The 14,591-nt window shown below is 56.2% G+C and overlaps 1 protein-coding gene across 1 annotated transcript in view; it reads left to right on the top strand.

The window, feature by feature from the left end:
• Positions 1 to 14,591, top strand: part of LOC309603348 (scavenger receptor cysteine-rich type 1 protein M130-like) — a gene marked incomplete at both ends in the record, with an annotated part of 69,808 nt that overhangs the window by 34,266 nt on the left and 20,951 nt on the right. The window contains 2 exons of the mRNA XM_082338218.1: positions 11,459 to 11,773; positions 13,660 to 13,978. Coding sequence (XP_082194344.1) covers positions 11,459 to 11,773; positions 13,660 to 13,978 — 634 coding nt within the window. The remainder of the gene's footprint in view (positions 1 to 11,458; positions 11,774 to 13,659; positions 13,979 to 14,591) is intronic.

Here is a 14,591-nt window from a genome sequence, read left to right on the forward strand (position 1 = left end):
TCCCTAGTGCTAGATGCTGGTACCGCAGCAGAGGGGAAGGTGCCGGGAGCGGCGGCTGTAGCAGTGGCTGTTAGCAAAGGGGCTGGGTGGCTTCTCAGCTGCCGAGATCCACGTATAACTACAAAATAAAGAGCTCTGGGCTGTTCCCAGCTGGGCTGACTGGCCTGTGCCTGGAGATGGATCGGTCTAAAGGGATTACAATCACCCCATGTGTGATCCCAGAACTGCTCATAGGGGCAGGAGGGCATAAAGTCGACAGAGGATGTCCATAGCCTTCAAGGAAGCAGGTGCAGGCCTAGGACACCATAGGACAGCCTGTGGTGGAGATGGTCAAGGGAGCTGACAAGGCTGAAAGCCCCCAGGAGAGCTGAGGTCTTTCTCCCGTTGGCTGCGGCTGTTGTCCGTGTCACCGACGCCTGCCAGGAGACACCTGCTGCTCACAGCACTAGGGCCTCATGGCCTCCTTGTCTCCACCCAAGAGCCTGGGAGGTGTCGTACCCTAGTCCTGCACTTGGCATTGCACGTCCCCACAAAACACTGCCCCGAGCCATGTGTGTGGGATGGGATCTCCCTTCCCAGGGGCTGGGGCCAGGCCTTGGCCCTTTGGCTTGATAAAACACATCCAGGTTTACTCAGCATCAGAGCCACCTTTACAAAGCCTTTGCCTACCTTTCATCGCTGCCTCCAGTTTTCTGCTCTAACCAGCCCCCAGGGTTGCTTTGTCAGTGATGTCCCTCAGTGGGAGCCATTAAAGCTCCAAGGGACTTTGGAGGTTGCACCTGACTTTGACTTCTTGAGAGGTTTCATCAGCTTTCTCTCAGGGTCTGAGGTTCATGGACTCGGCACCAAACCCTCCAGAGGGGTCATTAAAATGCTTTGGGCTGGTCCTCTGCTGTTGAGCTGGTCCAGGCTGCTGGGATGGAGGGAGCTCCTGGCAACTGGGCTGCGCTGCAGAGAGACAGCTCTGCCCAGGAGCAGCTCCTCTGCAAAGCACAGCAGGGCGAAGGGCCCTCCCAGGGTCTCTCAGGGAGATGAGCAAGGCAGACCTAAAGCTTAAAGGCGGTCAGGACTGGGAGGATGACTGAGAGCTCAAAAGAGGAGAAATCTTTGCAGCCCTGGACACGGTCAGTCTCTGGGTGCAGGGCGATGCAGCTGTAGTTCCTGGAGGCATCTCCTCAAGCTGGCACAGCCCACAGCTTGTGGCATCTGTAAGGAGGGGGCTCTTCTTAGGCAATTTTGCATCGCTGTGAAGCCACAGTGTGCAGCCAGGGGTGCCCAGGGCTGTCCTTCTGAGCAGGGTCCCTATGTCCCCAGGGGGCTGTGTGCTGGGGCAGGGACTCTGCCCCCTGCCAGGGTCAGCACTCAGCCTGCCCGGGGAGCTCCCCATGGCACTGCGGGGAGCAGCTCTGCGTGGAAGGAGCAACTCCTGGCAGGGCAGGGCAGGGTCACTCTGCTGTCGAGAGGGTGCTGCATGGGTGAGGGCTGCTCACAGCTCCAGATCACCCCTGGGACATTTCACAGGGCACTTTTCAAGAAGGACATCAAGGCAGGGGCTACCTGGGAGGAAAGGCGCTTTCCAGGGTCGGTGCTTTCACTTCCCAGCTGTGATGGTAGGTGGAAATGGTGATGGAGCTGTCAGGTTTGCACAAGAGACAGGGACTCCTACAGCATTACTGTGAGTGATGGATAGGCTTTTTCAAGGAACCTGATGAAGTCACTTCACCCACCTCAGCCTACAGAAAGCATTAACATCAGCTTTGAGGTCTCCTCAGGGTTATCCTGATATTCTCTTTAAGACTTGCCAGCAGGGAGATCCCCCTGGGCAGTGCCTTGCTGCCAGGAGGTGTCTGCAGGGCAGAGCTGAGTGCACAGCGCGTGGGATGGGATCTGTGAGCAGGGACAGGGAGGAGACCTGGGGAAAGAGAAACAGCTCCTGGCAACTCCAGCTCCAACCAGCAGAGATGTGGGCAGGGAGTGGGAGGCAACTGCAAAGAAGGACTGGGAGAGGCTGCGTTCAGGCAGCTCTCTTTTGGGCCTTCACTGGAGATGTCTGCTGGCCCTTGTCTGCTGGGCAATGAGCTGACTCTCCATTTAAGACACCCCATCCTCAGGACACCCGACTGTCTGTTTTGCCCGTCCTGCTGGGCTTGCGTGCTGCCCCCCAGAAAGGCACGGCTCTCCTGTAGGATCCCAGGGAGGGCTGAGCCATCCCTTGTGGGTCGCCAGTCTCCTCTCAGATTCCTTTGCTTCTCTGTGAGTGGGATCATGTCCTGCCCTCTCCATCACAACTACACCTCTGTGCTGGAAAAAGAAGAGTTCACAGATCTGCCCGTTGAAACAGGACTCCCCTGCTTTCATCAGAGTCCAGCTGCTTTTTTTTAAGACTAATTTGTGTGTGCAGTCATCCTCGAGGTAGCAGAAGTGAAAGCAGAGGGCAGCTGGGAACAAGACTGACGGACACTGCAGCTCCCCTGACTCTGCACTGAGCCACAGAGAGCTGAGCCCTTTTGCCTGTCTTGTCTCAAGACTCCACACTTTCAGTCATAAAAATGAGGATTTCTACCCCTACAAATAGTACTCTCCAGATGTGATGGTGGAAAATGAAAGACAGAGAAAATTATCATCAAGACATGCTAAGCCTCTCTTCTACAGCCCAGAGGCTTAGGAGTCATGAGTGCAGATACTGAACATTTCCATTAAGGGATCCCCTCTGAGCAGGGACGGCACAAAGCCTTTTCCACGTGCCTCCCTCACCTGGCCGTGGTCTCCCTGTTTGTCAGTACTGGCATGTTTGCCTACCTGAAGCCCCCTTCCATCTCCTCCCCACCCCAGGACCTGGGGCTGGCAGTTCTGTACTCAGTGGTGCCTCCAGCAGTGAACCCCCTCATCTACAGCATAAGGAACTGGGAGCTCAAGGATGCAGTGCGGAAACTGATGACTGGATGGTTTTTTAGAAGCAATATACTGCCCATCTGCTTCTCCATATCACTCGTAACATAACTCATTACAGGCCCAACTTGTCTTTTATATGTTTTGTAGTTGTTGATGTTACTGGGGTTTTTTTATTATGATTTTGGTTTTTTTTCACTTCTGATAATGTTTTCCACAAAGAATTTTCATTATTCATAATATTTCAGATTCATTACCTACCTGTCTGGTTTGACCCAGAGACAGCATGAATTTCCACACCCTCTGTGCATTTAAACATTAAGAAGGACCCTGCAGGGACTTTTTTTGTCTGAGATTTTTCCTCTGAGACCTTCTCTGGAGCTGCAGAGGCAGCTCCTGCGTCCAGAGTCCCTGCACAGCAGATCTGTGACAGAGCTGGCCTCTCTAGCACCATTTCCATCAGGAAAGGGGATCTCCTCAGGGCAGTGCCCGAAGGCTGAGGTCTTTTTCCAAAGTCGTTCTCAAGAACGTGCCCAAGGAATAGAGTCTCCAGAGGACTGTTGCTTTGCTTGTTTCTCCCTGGGCTCAGTGGGATGGGTCCCAGTATGGTCTTCCAGGGACTGAGCAATGTCTCAGGTGTTACTGGTTGGGGGACAGCACCCACACAGATGGGGAAGGGTCTCCAATTAACCTGCCTGGGGCTCTACAGCATGTGATAGGGCTGATGGCAGATGAGTGCTTTTCTGGAGGGGATCAGGAGCTGCCAGCAGAGCACAGGTGATCTGCAGGGACAGCGTGTGCCAGGAGGCCAGCAGTGAGTGGAGCCCACTGAGCACAGGTCTGTGCAAGGTGGAGGGACCCAGAGATAAAGTGCTAAATCTGGGTGTGAACCGCCAAGCGAGGGCTCTGCAACCCCAGGGGATGCAGCAGGCACAGGGAAAGGAGCCTGGTGAGCGATTCATTTTACCGTCAGTGCACTTTTGTAGACTGGATCCAGTGCAGCACCCAGACACATCTCGTGGTGTTGGCAATAAGGCAGGGTACCTCTGAGCACCCTCCGTGGCCACAGAAGAGCTTCTGCGGGAGGCAGGCAGTGGCAGCGATGTCCCTGAGCTGGGTCTGCCTCCCAGCCTGACCAGCACAGCCCTGTGGAGTCACCCTGTGACCCCAGGTCCCACAGCCCACTTGCTCTGCAGAGCAGCACCACCAGCTCAGGGGCTGTGGAGAGCATGGGAAGGGGGCGCAGAAATGGCCGGCCAGGCCAGCACAGATGTGCCCACCTTGAGGAAAGGCTCTGTGGAGAGATGGGATGTCCTGGGAGAAGAGCAGGATGCCATGTGTGTGCAGGGGAGAGATGGGAAGAGAAACCCTTTGCTGTGGGTGCCAGCTCAGGGCAGGGTGCCCTGTGGCTGGGGCAGCGGGAGCTGCCTGAGGAGCCCCAGGGCCAGGACTCTGTGCTGTCCTGGGGAGCGGGGCTGGCCCAGGGGGCTGCAGGCTCCTGGGATGGCATCTGCAGGACATGACAGCAGGAGAGACACTGCCACTGATCTCCATTTCCTCCTTGCTGCGGGGCCAGACCAGACTGGCCTGCCCTGCTCGGCTGGGGAGAGGGCTGGGGAGTGGGGAGAGCTGGGAAGGGGCTGGGATGCCTGGGCTGGAAAGTGCTGGGGAAAGGGAAACACCAGTGTACTGCTGAAGTGTGTGAGCATGCAGGGTAGGGGCACACAGCAGTGTCCTCGCACACCCAGCCAGGCCGCCTGGCAGAGACATGAAGGACCAGCAGAGCAGGACCTGGTCTCTGCCCATGTGTGCTGGACACCCCGGGAAAGCTGCCCCAGGGTAATCGTCACACACCAGCCCATAACAACCACCATTGCCAGCACTGGCCTCTCACCCCAGCTCCCAGAGGTTGGTTGTCTCTCCACGGAGGGACACCGAATGACTAGGTCAGAAGTCCATGTTTGCATTGTACAGACACGTCATAAGCATGCACATGGTGTGTGCATGGGGAGATGAACCCGAGTGAGCACAAATGCCATCAGCTGCTCCTGGGGATCCCATGAGTGTTTGTGGGACACACAGTGTCTCCAAGTCACTTCCCCTTGAGAGTAACACCCCCTGGGAAACCACCCGCATGCGGCACTGAGATGTGCTTCCTAGAACTGAGGTCCCCGTGTCCATTCCTCATGCCTTGGGGCATCTCAGAGGAGTGCAGAGCAGGGCAATACACCGCAAGGCTGAGGTGCCTGCCAGCCTCTGGGAGTGGCAACAGGAGGCCAGAGACACTACGACTGCTGCAGTGCACTGCCTGTGCCTGGGCAAGGGAAGGACTTGTATCTCTGAACACCCCTGTGTACATGGGGAGTGCATGAGGACAGCTCAGACATGGACACCTCACAGAGCCCAGACATTTCTGTGTGTCACTCCAGGAGCAGCTCCCACCGTCCCAGTGCGATTTACCTCACTTGCCTTGGAAACGCTCATTGCCTGTTCCTCTGTCTGCTACGATATTCATTCTTGGCTTTCTGGCCTGTGCCTTCAAACACACAGCATGAAAGCAGCATGCCTGTGGAGCATCTCACCTGGGCAGTCAGAAGGGGTTCTGCACGCAGCAGCGACATTGCCCTCTAGAAGAAGGCCCTTCTCACCTTTCAGAAGGCGCAGAGCACATTTAGGGATTAGTAACAGAAGCGCACACCTCCATGTTTCACCTCTCTGACCTTCCTTCACCATTTCTTTAAGCAACGCACAAAGAAGAAAAAGGTTCTTCCTCACAGGTGGCCTACTAGGAGAGAGCGAAAAAGAAGGACCTTAGCCTTCCATGGTGTCGCAGAAGAGCTAAATGCACCTCACTCAAAAGAGAGAAGCAGCACTATGTTTTACTGAGGTAAAATAATAATATGACAGAGTTCAATGAGTTTGATGGAACTTAACAAAGCTGTGAGTGGTTTACCAAGGCTCAATGAGTTTGATGGCATGGTTCACCTTATTAATTACTGCATGGAAGAAACATAGAAAGGAAAATTGAGTTGGAATTGAGTGAGGATGATTCACACAGAGACCAGAGATGCAAAGAGTAAGGAGGACCCTCCTGTTGAGTCACGAGGTTCAGAGTGGACCCCCTTGCTTTCTAAACTCCTTTTTGGAGCCTTGGTGCAGCTGGATCCAGTCAGTACTGATCAACAGTTCATGTCTACTGGAATTATCCATACCATGTTTATAACATCTGAGTAGCGACATGGATTAAGTACTGTTTCATAGTATTAATTCAGCATGCTCTCAGTCACTTACCGAGGATGTTGTCGCAGGTGAGGGATCTCTCTGCCTTGGCTAAGGAAGGATCTCTCAGTCTCAGGTAAGGGATCTCAAACCCTGAGAGGCGTCCCTGCTCGAGGGGAGAGTCACCTGGCCTGCCGTCCAGCTGCCATGCAGGGAGAGCTCTCATTGGGCCCATCCTGATGGTAATATTTAGAGGGTGAAGTAGCTGGCTGCTAGTCAGTAGTATAGACAAGATGTCTTCATTTTAGCTCTGGCAACTTGTATTTTTGGCTTTCGAAACCACCTTTTGGAATCTTGTTCAAGACACCTTCACTCCCTTGTACGTCAGCCAGGGGCTTTCCAGCTCACACGTTCACCCCAAGGACGTGAGGGCTGTTGCTCCTGCCTCAGCCTGAACCAAAGTGTGGCTCGGAGTCAAGTGTATCCGTCACATTGACCAGATGCAGGAACTTTGAGGGTTTTATTCCTTAAATCCTTACCTCTCCCCTCATCCTCTTTTCCTAGGGTGTTTTGGAGTTTAATGGGGGATTTTTTGTTGTTGGAGGTGTTTCTGTAATTATTTTGCTGAGGAAGGTGGTGCGGCCTTGAAGCCCTGGGAGGCGGGGAAAGGTCTTACGTCCGGCACAAAGCCGGGAGCTCTGACCCCACCGTGAGCCCTTCTCTGCCCACGGCTCCCGAGAAGCATTTTCACCTCCCCACGGGCCTTCCCGGTGCCTGTTGGGATCCCTGCCCTGGAACACGCCAGAGCAGGGGCACTGCTGCTGCGGGAGACACGACGGGACAGGGGCCCCGCCCACCCGCTTCCGCTGGAAGCCCCGCCCCCTCCCAGCACCCGCAGGGGCCCTGTGCCCCGGAAGTCGCTCTCCTCTACCGGCCATGTGCTCCGCTGGGATTGGCTGGCAGGACCGGCCACCCCTGCCGGTTGGCCCAGAGATACGTCAGACCCGGAAGGCCCTTCCCCTGCATCCACAGGGGCTGCCATTTGGGGTTGGCCGCCATTTTGGGACAGGGTGCCGCCATTCCATGGCAGTGAGCTGCCCTTTTGTTAAAGCTCATACTGCTCTGTGATTGGCTAATGGCTATGTCTCGACACCGTCACAGCCGTGTGTTCTCAGGCAGCCCCTGTGATTGGCTGGCAGGACCGGCCACCCGTCCCAGTGTCCCCAGGGGCACGTCCCAAAGGAAGCCCCCTGTCATTTCCTACAGGGAGGCCGCCACTTCTGACAGCCTCATTCCCCACGTCTTTTCATCTTGCATTGTGATTGGCTGACAGCCATTTCATGACACGTTCATAGCCACATGTTCTCAGGCAGCCCTGTGATTGGCTGCCCACCTCCTTTGGTCCAGGAAGTGCTCAGATATAAAGATATATACATTTATATAATATATATTTATAAGTAAGTGTAGAAATACGTATAAATACATCTTTTCTTTATTTCTAAATAGGTACAGTATTTTTAAATATATACTTCTCTATATGTATTTAAGTATAGATTTTTATGTAGACATAAACATTGATAAAGCTATAGAAAGTAAATATATATAGCCTTAAAAACATAGGTAAAAAATGGATAAAACCTTTTTTAATAAGAGCTACTGGAGTGAGCACTTAAAGTTTAAATGTGAAGAGAAACAAAAGGAAGAGGCCAGGTCGGGGTCCCCCACTTTCCCAGGCTGCAGAACAAGCCCTGACAGGTCTGGGGTGGGGGGGGCTTCAGGAGGGCAGAGGGGTGCCTGAAAGGTGGTGGGGCGTGGACAAGCTGGAACGTGCCCAGGGGCTACGGCCACCTCCAAGGAATAACAGACTCATTTGCCACACAATATTGAATATATATCACCACATATATATATATAGAAAATATATAATATCTATAATATATAATAATACACAATATTATATATACCACAATATATATAATATATAATGTTATTGTAATATATTATAAAACTTATTATATATTTAAATTATATTATATTATAGTATAATATTACACCAATTATTATATTATATTGTATGGTATTGTATTATAATTATTAGTATAATTATGACATTTCTTATCAAAAGTATTATAATAAAATAAATTATTATAACAATATATTTAATATGATTATAAGTATTATAATTATTAAAATATAATTATTATATTATATTAAGCTATATTATAATATATTTAATGATATATATTATACATAAAATATATCACCATATATATACAATATATCACCGCACGAGTACATAGGAAATACGTTGGTATGTGCTTCTGACGTCACTGGAGCCTGAGTACCTCAACAGGACGTACATGGCAAATGGGCCATTGTGTCTGTGCTTCTGATGTCACTCCTGCCTGAGGAGCTAGTAGGCCAGGAGCAGGCCTATGGACTGTGTAAGTGATTGTGAGGTCACTGGTGCCTGAGCAGATGATAGGCCAGGAGCTAGCACATGGCTTGTGAATGTCTTTGTGGTGTCGGTGGTAGCTGGTAGGCCAGGAGAAAGATGTCTGTTGTTGGATATTTTGAGGTCACAGGCGCCTGAGAAGCTGGTAGGAGAGGAGCAAGCACCTGTCTTGTGTAGGTGTTTGCAAGGTCATTTGTGACCGATGAGCTGATGGGCCAGGAAGAGGCCTATGGGTTGTGTAAGTGCCTGTGAAGTCACTGCTGCCCTGGTAGCTGATAGGCCAGGAGCAGGGCCACGGCTGGTGTAGGTTGCTGTGGTGTCACTGGTGCCTGAGTAGCTGAGAGGTTAGGAGCAGAACAATGGCTTGTGTAGGTGTTGGGTCATTGGTGTCAGAACACCTGATAGGCCAGAAGCAGGCACGTGGCAGGTTTAGATGTTATGACATCACCTGTGGCTGAGTGATGGATAGGCCAGGAGCATGCACATGGCTTGTGTACGAGCTTGTGATTTCATGAGTACTGGATCAGCTCATAGGCCAAGAGCAGGCATAGGGCTTGTGTGGGTGCTTCTGATGTCATCAAAATAATATTTGGACCCCACCCAAACATGGCTTTTTGGAAGAACCATCAGCAGCAGAAGCCCGTGCACAGCGCACACACCTGTGTGACAGTGTAACTCTTGAGCAGACAGCGATGGCAGCAGGAGGGTGTGAGGTCACCGTCACTCTAACTGCTGAGCACCCAGTGGTGGCTGTAGGAGGGTGTGAGGTCACCGTCACTATAACTCAGAAGCACACAGCTGTGGCAGGAGGAATGTCTGAGGTCCCGTCACCGATGGCACCGCGTGGCCGTGGGGCTCGGTGCAGAGCGGCCGTGTGCATCAGCGGGGCATGCCGGGGGCCGGGAGCTGCCCGGCCCCGTGTCTGCGAGGCCGAAGGAGCAGCCCCTGCAGCCCTGGCTGGAGCAGTCGGGGTGGGGGTGGCTCGGGGGCACCGCCGGGATGTGCCTGGGCACGGTGCCAGGAGGAAACCACAGACTTCCTGCCCGGGCGCTGCGCTGCGCGGGGAGCGCGGCGAGCGCTGCGAGGCCACGTGGGCTGTGGTTTGTGCACCTGCAGGCTCCAGCTCCCGATGCGCCTGTGGGGAAGAACGGCCCCTCGGGGACAGGCTGAGAGTCAGGGGCCTGACGGAGCCTCTGGGCTGCAGGTCTGCTGCCAGGGCAAGGCCATGGCCCAGCTCGGGCTCCTGCGAGGGACCCAGGGTGGGGCTGTGCAGGGAGGGACGGGCGAGCCAGCCCTCCTGGGATGGAGCTCTTCCCCTGCCCAAGGCCCTTGCCCAGCTGCTGCTCCCAGCACAGTGGGGTCTGTAGCAGGGGCAGGGGCTGTTTCCTTCCCATCCTGACACAGACCCCAGTGCAGTCCCAGCTCCGTGCTTCCCACATCTCTTGTCGGAGCTGGACAGCTGCCTCTTGGGTTCTTGGATGAGCCCACCGTAGAAGATGCTCAGTGCTCCCAGTCCCCACAGCAGGGTGCAAGGGGTGATGGACTCATTTCCCCTCCACACTCAGCTTCTCCCATGATGATTCCCTTACGTAACGACCATGACACTCTCAGCGGGACATAAATGTCCCTCATATATGGTCATGAACGGCGCTGGAGAAGTTCATTGGAGGGCTGGGCTGTGTCGGAGGGGAGATAGCTCCCGATAACATCTGAAAAGGTGCTGCTGCTGCTTTGATTGGCTCCTCCTGCAGCTGGGTCGGCATCTGCAGAGATATATTACCCTCCCATCGTTGTTGTCCCCGTGAGTCCCCAGGAGCCGTGGCAGGGAGTGGGGCGCAGCAGGGCTGTGCCAGCAGGGCAGGAGGCTCAGGATGGGGATGGAGGCACTCCTGTCCCCTCGGGTGCTGTGGCTGCTCCTCTGGGTGCAGCTGTGCAGGGGTAAGTGCCGGTTCCCTTGTCTCACAGCCCAGGGCCAGCGGGTACGAGCGGGGTCATCGGGATCCCTTTAGGAATGGGCTTTCTTTCCAGGCTCCACTGAGACAAGGGTCAGAAGGTGCTCAGGTCCATGGACCTTCTGCCTTTCCCTGTACCTCTCTGTGTTTAAGGCAGCCTGTGCCTGGCTGCATTTATAGGCAGCCCTATCATGGCCAACTCTTTTGGGACCCCTTGTTCCCCAGTTCTGTGCCCCTGAGGCTGGCAGTGGCCCAGGTGGTGATGGCAGCACTCAGCGACCCCCAGGGCACAGCCAATCTCCAGGGTGCCCCGGAGGGTTTGTGTGCTGCTCTCTGCCCCAGGGTGCAGGGGAACCCCGACCCCAGGAAGGCAGTTTGTGCCCCACAGAGAGAAGGGGCCCGGGCTGTCTGCACCCACAGGTGGCAGAGAAGTTTCCTTCCTGGGTGTCTTGGCCAGGCACAGGGGTGGTCTGATGCCTGGGGCAAGGAGACGATATGGGTTCGGGGGATCCTTGGGATCATCTCGGTGCTCCCTGAGGACATGGGAAGCCCTGGGGGTGGTGTGGGTTTGGGTGGTGGCAGGGCAGGTGGTGGGCAGGGGAAGCTGCGGGCCTGGGGGCATGGGGCTTTCCAGGGTGTGCTTGGCTGGGGAGGAGACGGTGCCCTGTGCAGGGCCTGGGGGCACGGTGTGTGGGTGGGCATGGGCAGGGGGCTGTTGGAGTGGGAGGAGGTGCCAAGGGCTGTGGGGTGGTGAATGGCCCAGCAGGGCTGGAGTCTGCCCCCCCAGCCTGCCCAGCCCGTGGGGAGAGGAGGGACCCCCACACTTCCCCAGGGACAGCTCAGGGAGGAGAGGGCTCCCAGCCTGGTGCTGTGAGTCGACCCCCAGACCTGCAGTCTGGGGCTCGGCCCTCTCCTGACCGGTCCCGTGTTTTGGTGTTTGAAGGGGCTGAGGAGGTGAGGCTGGAGGCTGGCGGCGGGCGCTGTGCTGGGAGAGTGGAGGTGAAACACCAGGGCCAGTGGGGGACCGTGTGTGATGACTCCTGGGACATGGACGATGCTGCAGTGGTTTGTAAGCAGCTGGGCTGTGGGTCTGCTGTTGAAGCTCATTCCTGGGCACACTTTGGGCCAGGATCTGGCCACATTTGGATGGATGATGTTGCCTGTGGTGGCACCGAGTCTGCCCTGTCTGACTGCAGACACAGTGGATGGGGTAAACACAACTGTGATCACAGTGAGGATGCTGGAGTGACGTGTTCAGGTAAGGGGTCAGCCCTTTCCCCACCTTTGAGACCAGGATGCAGGGAGGCAACTGGCTGTGCCCTCAGGAAGAAATGAGCAGACACCAGATCAGGGCCCAGTGTGGGCGGTTGCACTGCTGAGCTGGGACATACGTTGCTGCATTTGCCAGTCTCTGAGGAAAGCCCCGTGAGAGCCCACCCTGGGTGCGCACACCCTTCCTGGTCCCTGAGGGGGCTCAGCCCACCCTACGTTGGTGCCTGGGGCTCAGGTGAAACCCCCTCCCTGCCCCTTGGTGTCTGTTGGTGCCCATCTTTCTCCTCCCATTCAGCCAGGACCTGTCTGGCATTGCCAGGGGCCAGGTCCCCCCATGCCAGAGGCACCGAGAGCTGCTCATGTGGCCACCCACAGCTCCGGGGAAGGGCACAGAGTGGCCAGGGACTTTTGGGTTGTGCCTCCTGGCAGGCATGAGTCCCTCGGCCTAAGCAAAGGGGCTGCTCAGAGGGGGAAAGCGCTGGCCTTGAGCAGAGGAGCAGGGGGGCACACGGCACCCCATTCCTCTCCCAGGGTCACCCCGCGAGAGCCAGCCCATGTGGACATGGCCCCGTGCTGTCAGTGCTGACCCGCTGCCCAGCCTTTCCTGCCTGCCCCAGCCCCGGCTGCCCTGTGCCCCAGGGGCTTTGCCAGCACTTGCACTGTGCTCGATGCCTGTCCTTGCACCGGGAGCTCGTGTCAGCCCAGGGCTGCTCCTCTGCCCGCTCTCCTGCCCTCTGCCTGGCCGTTGATGGGGATGTGCGTGCCTGGCAGTGCACTCTGGCCCTGGCTGAGGACCCCCCTCCCTGGGCAGGTGCCAGAGTGGGGGGCTGGCACAGACACTGACTGTACATAGAGCTGTGCCATAGCTGTACCCCGTGAAATGGCCCATCTAACAGCAGTGCCCCAACAGCCTGAGACCACCCTGAGGGAAGGGTGTGTTACTGGGAATTCCAAGGGTTCCTCAGCCAGGCCCTGAGCTCAGTGGGCAGAGCAGGCTGCAGCAGCCAACAGTGCCTTGGCCAGTCTCCCTGGGCCCCAAGTGCTTGGAGTGCTGCCAGGAAGCCCAGGGTCTCCAAAATGGCAGCAGTTGGTCCGAGCAGTGCCTACGGCTGGGGGTTTGGGAGAGAAGCAAGGCCACAAGTGCTGTGCTGATGGCTGAGGAGCGGCAGGGTGTCCCTGGTGTGTTTGTGCCACCAGCAGCCCCTGGGAGCTGCTGGGAGGGTCGTGGGGCTCTTTGCCTGTGGCCACCTTGCAGACCAGGTGGGACGTGGGCATGTAACTGCCAGAGGGCTCTGGGAACTCTCTGGGGACTTTGATTGCTCCAGGATTTGTCCGGCTGGTTGGAGGGGAGAGCCCCTGCTCAGGACGCGTGGAGATCCACGATGGGAACCAGTGGAAAACTGTCTGTGACTCAGACTTTGGTCCCAAAGCTGCCGACGTGGTCTGCGGGGAGTTGCAGTGTGGCGCAGCCCTGCCTGTGCCCAGGGCAGCTCACTTTGGAGAAGGTGTTGGTGCGATGTGGGACAGAGAGCTGCAGTGTGTGGGGAATGAATCCTTCCTCATGTTCTGCCCCAGGGGATCCCGCAGAGACCAGCCCTGCACCCACACGAACGCCGCTGGTGTCACCTGTACACGTAAGGACTGAGGGTGGGGTGTTCCATATCTGGGGGTGTGCTGGGGCCAAGGGGAGCAGGGCCGGGACAGTGCCATGCTGTGCTGGGTGTGAGGACAGAAGGGGTGATGTGGTTGTCTGCAGCCCTAAAATCATGCAGAAGGAGGATAAAATGAGGCACTCTTCCATTTGGCTGCTCCTTCATCTCCTGAGGAAGCGAGAGCACAATTCTGCCCTGTCTCATCCTTCTCTGTCCCCAGAGTACACAGGGTTCAGGCTGGTGAACGGCAGCACGGCGTGTGAGGGGAGGGTGGAGGTCCAGGTGCTGGGGACCTGGGGCACCCTCTGTGCCTCCCGCTGGGATCTCTCGGACGCCCACGTTCTCTGTCGTCACCTCAACTGCAGGTTTGCTGAGTCCATTCCCAGAAGAGGGCATTTTGGGAGAGGCGCGGGACCTGTCTGGAGAGACTCATTCCACTGTGATGGGACTGAAGTCCACCTGGGACAGTGCCCAGTGACCACCCTGGGGGCCTCACCGTGCTCCCATGAGAACGAAGCTGCTGTCATTTGCTCAGGTGAGTGCTGGGACAACGCTGTGTTAACTCCGTTTGCCCCTTGGGTGTGACATGGCCACCCAAAGCAGAGGACCCCATGGCAGCACCAGGCTGCATTTCTCCTTGAAGAACCCCTAGCTTTACCAGGAATAATCTAGAGACCTTATCTGCTCAGATTGACCAGTCTGATGTGGGAGAGCTGAGGACTGAAAAGGGTCGGGCATCTCTGCCCCACCCTGGTCAGGGGCTCAGGCCCTGGGGCCACCGCCAGACGCAGGGTTCTCTGCTCTCCTGCTGCAGGACAGACCCAGGACGGGGCTGTGGGGCTCAGCTCCATCCCTCTGGCTTTGCCTTTGCTCCTGGTGAGCACAAGACCCAAACTTGTCCTGTTTGATCGGAAAGGCCCCCCTTGTTCTGCTCCCTGCCAGGGACACAGGCTCCCAGGCCCAGATCCCCAGGGATGCAGAGGGACAGAGGTGTGTGTGCTCTGCCCCATGGCTCAGCAGTGCCAAGGCCAGCGCTGAGGTGGGGCAAGGCTTGTCCTGGGGCTGCCTGTCCCCAGGCCACCGCCGGCTGCTGCTCCCTGCTGCGGGAGCTGCCCCATCTGCCTCAGCAGGGACGTGTGGGGTGGCTCTGCC

The sequence above is a fragment of the Platalea leucorodia genome, assembly GCF_965183815.1.
Source record: "Platalea leucorodia genome assembly, contig: HAP1_HAP1_SCAFFOLD_59, whole genome shotgun sequence".
In the NCBI taxonomy this organism is placed as follows: Eukaryota; Metazoa; Chordata; class Aves; order Pelecaniformes; family Threskiornithidae; genus Platalea; species Platalea leucorodia.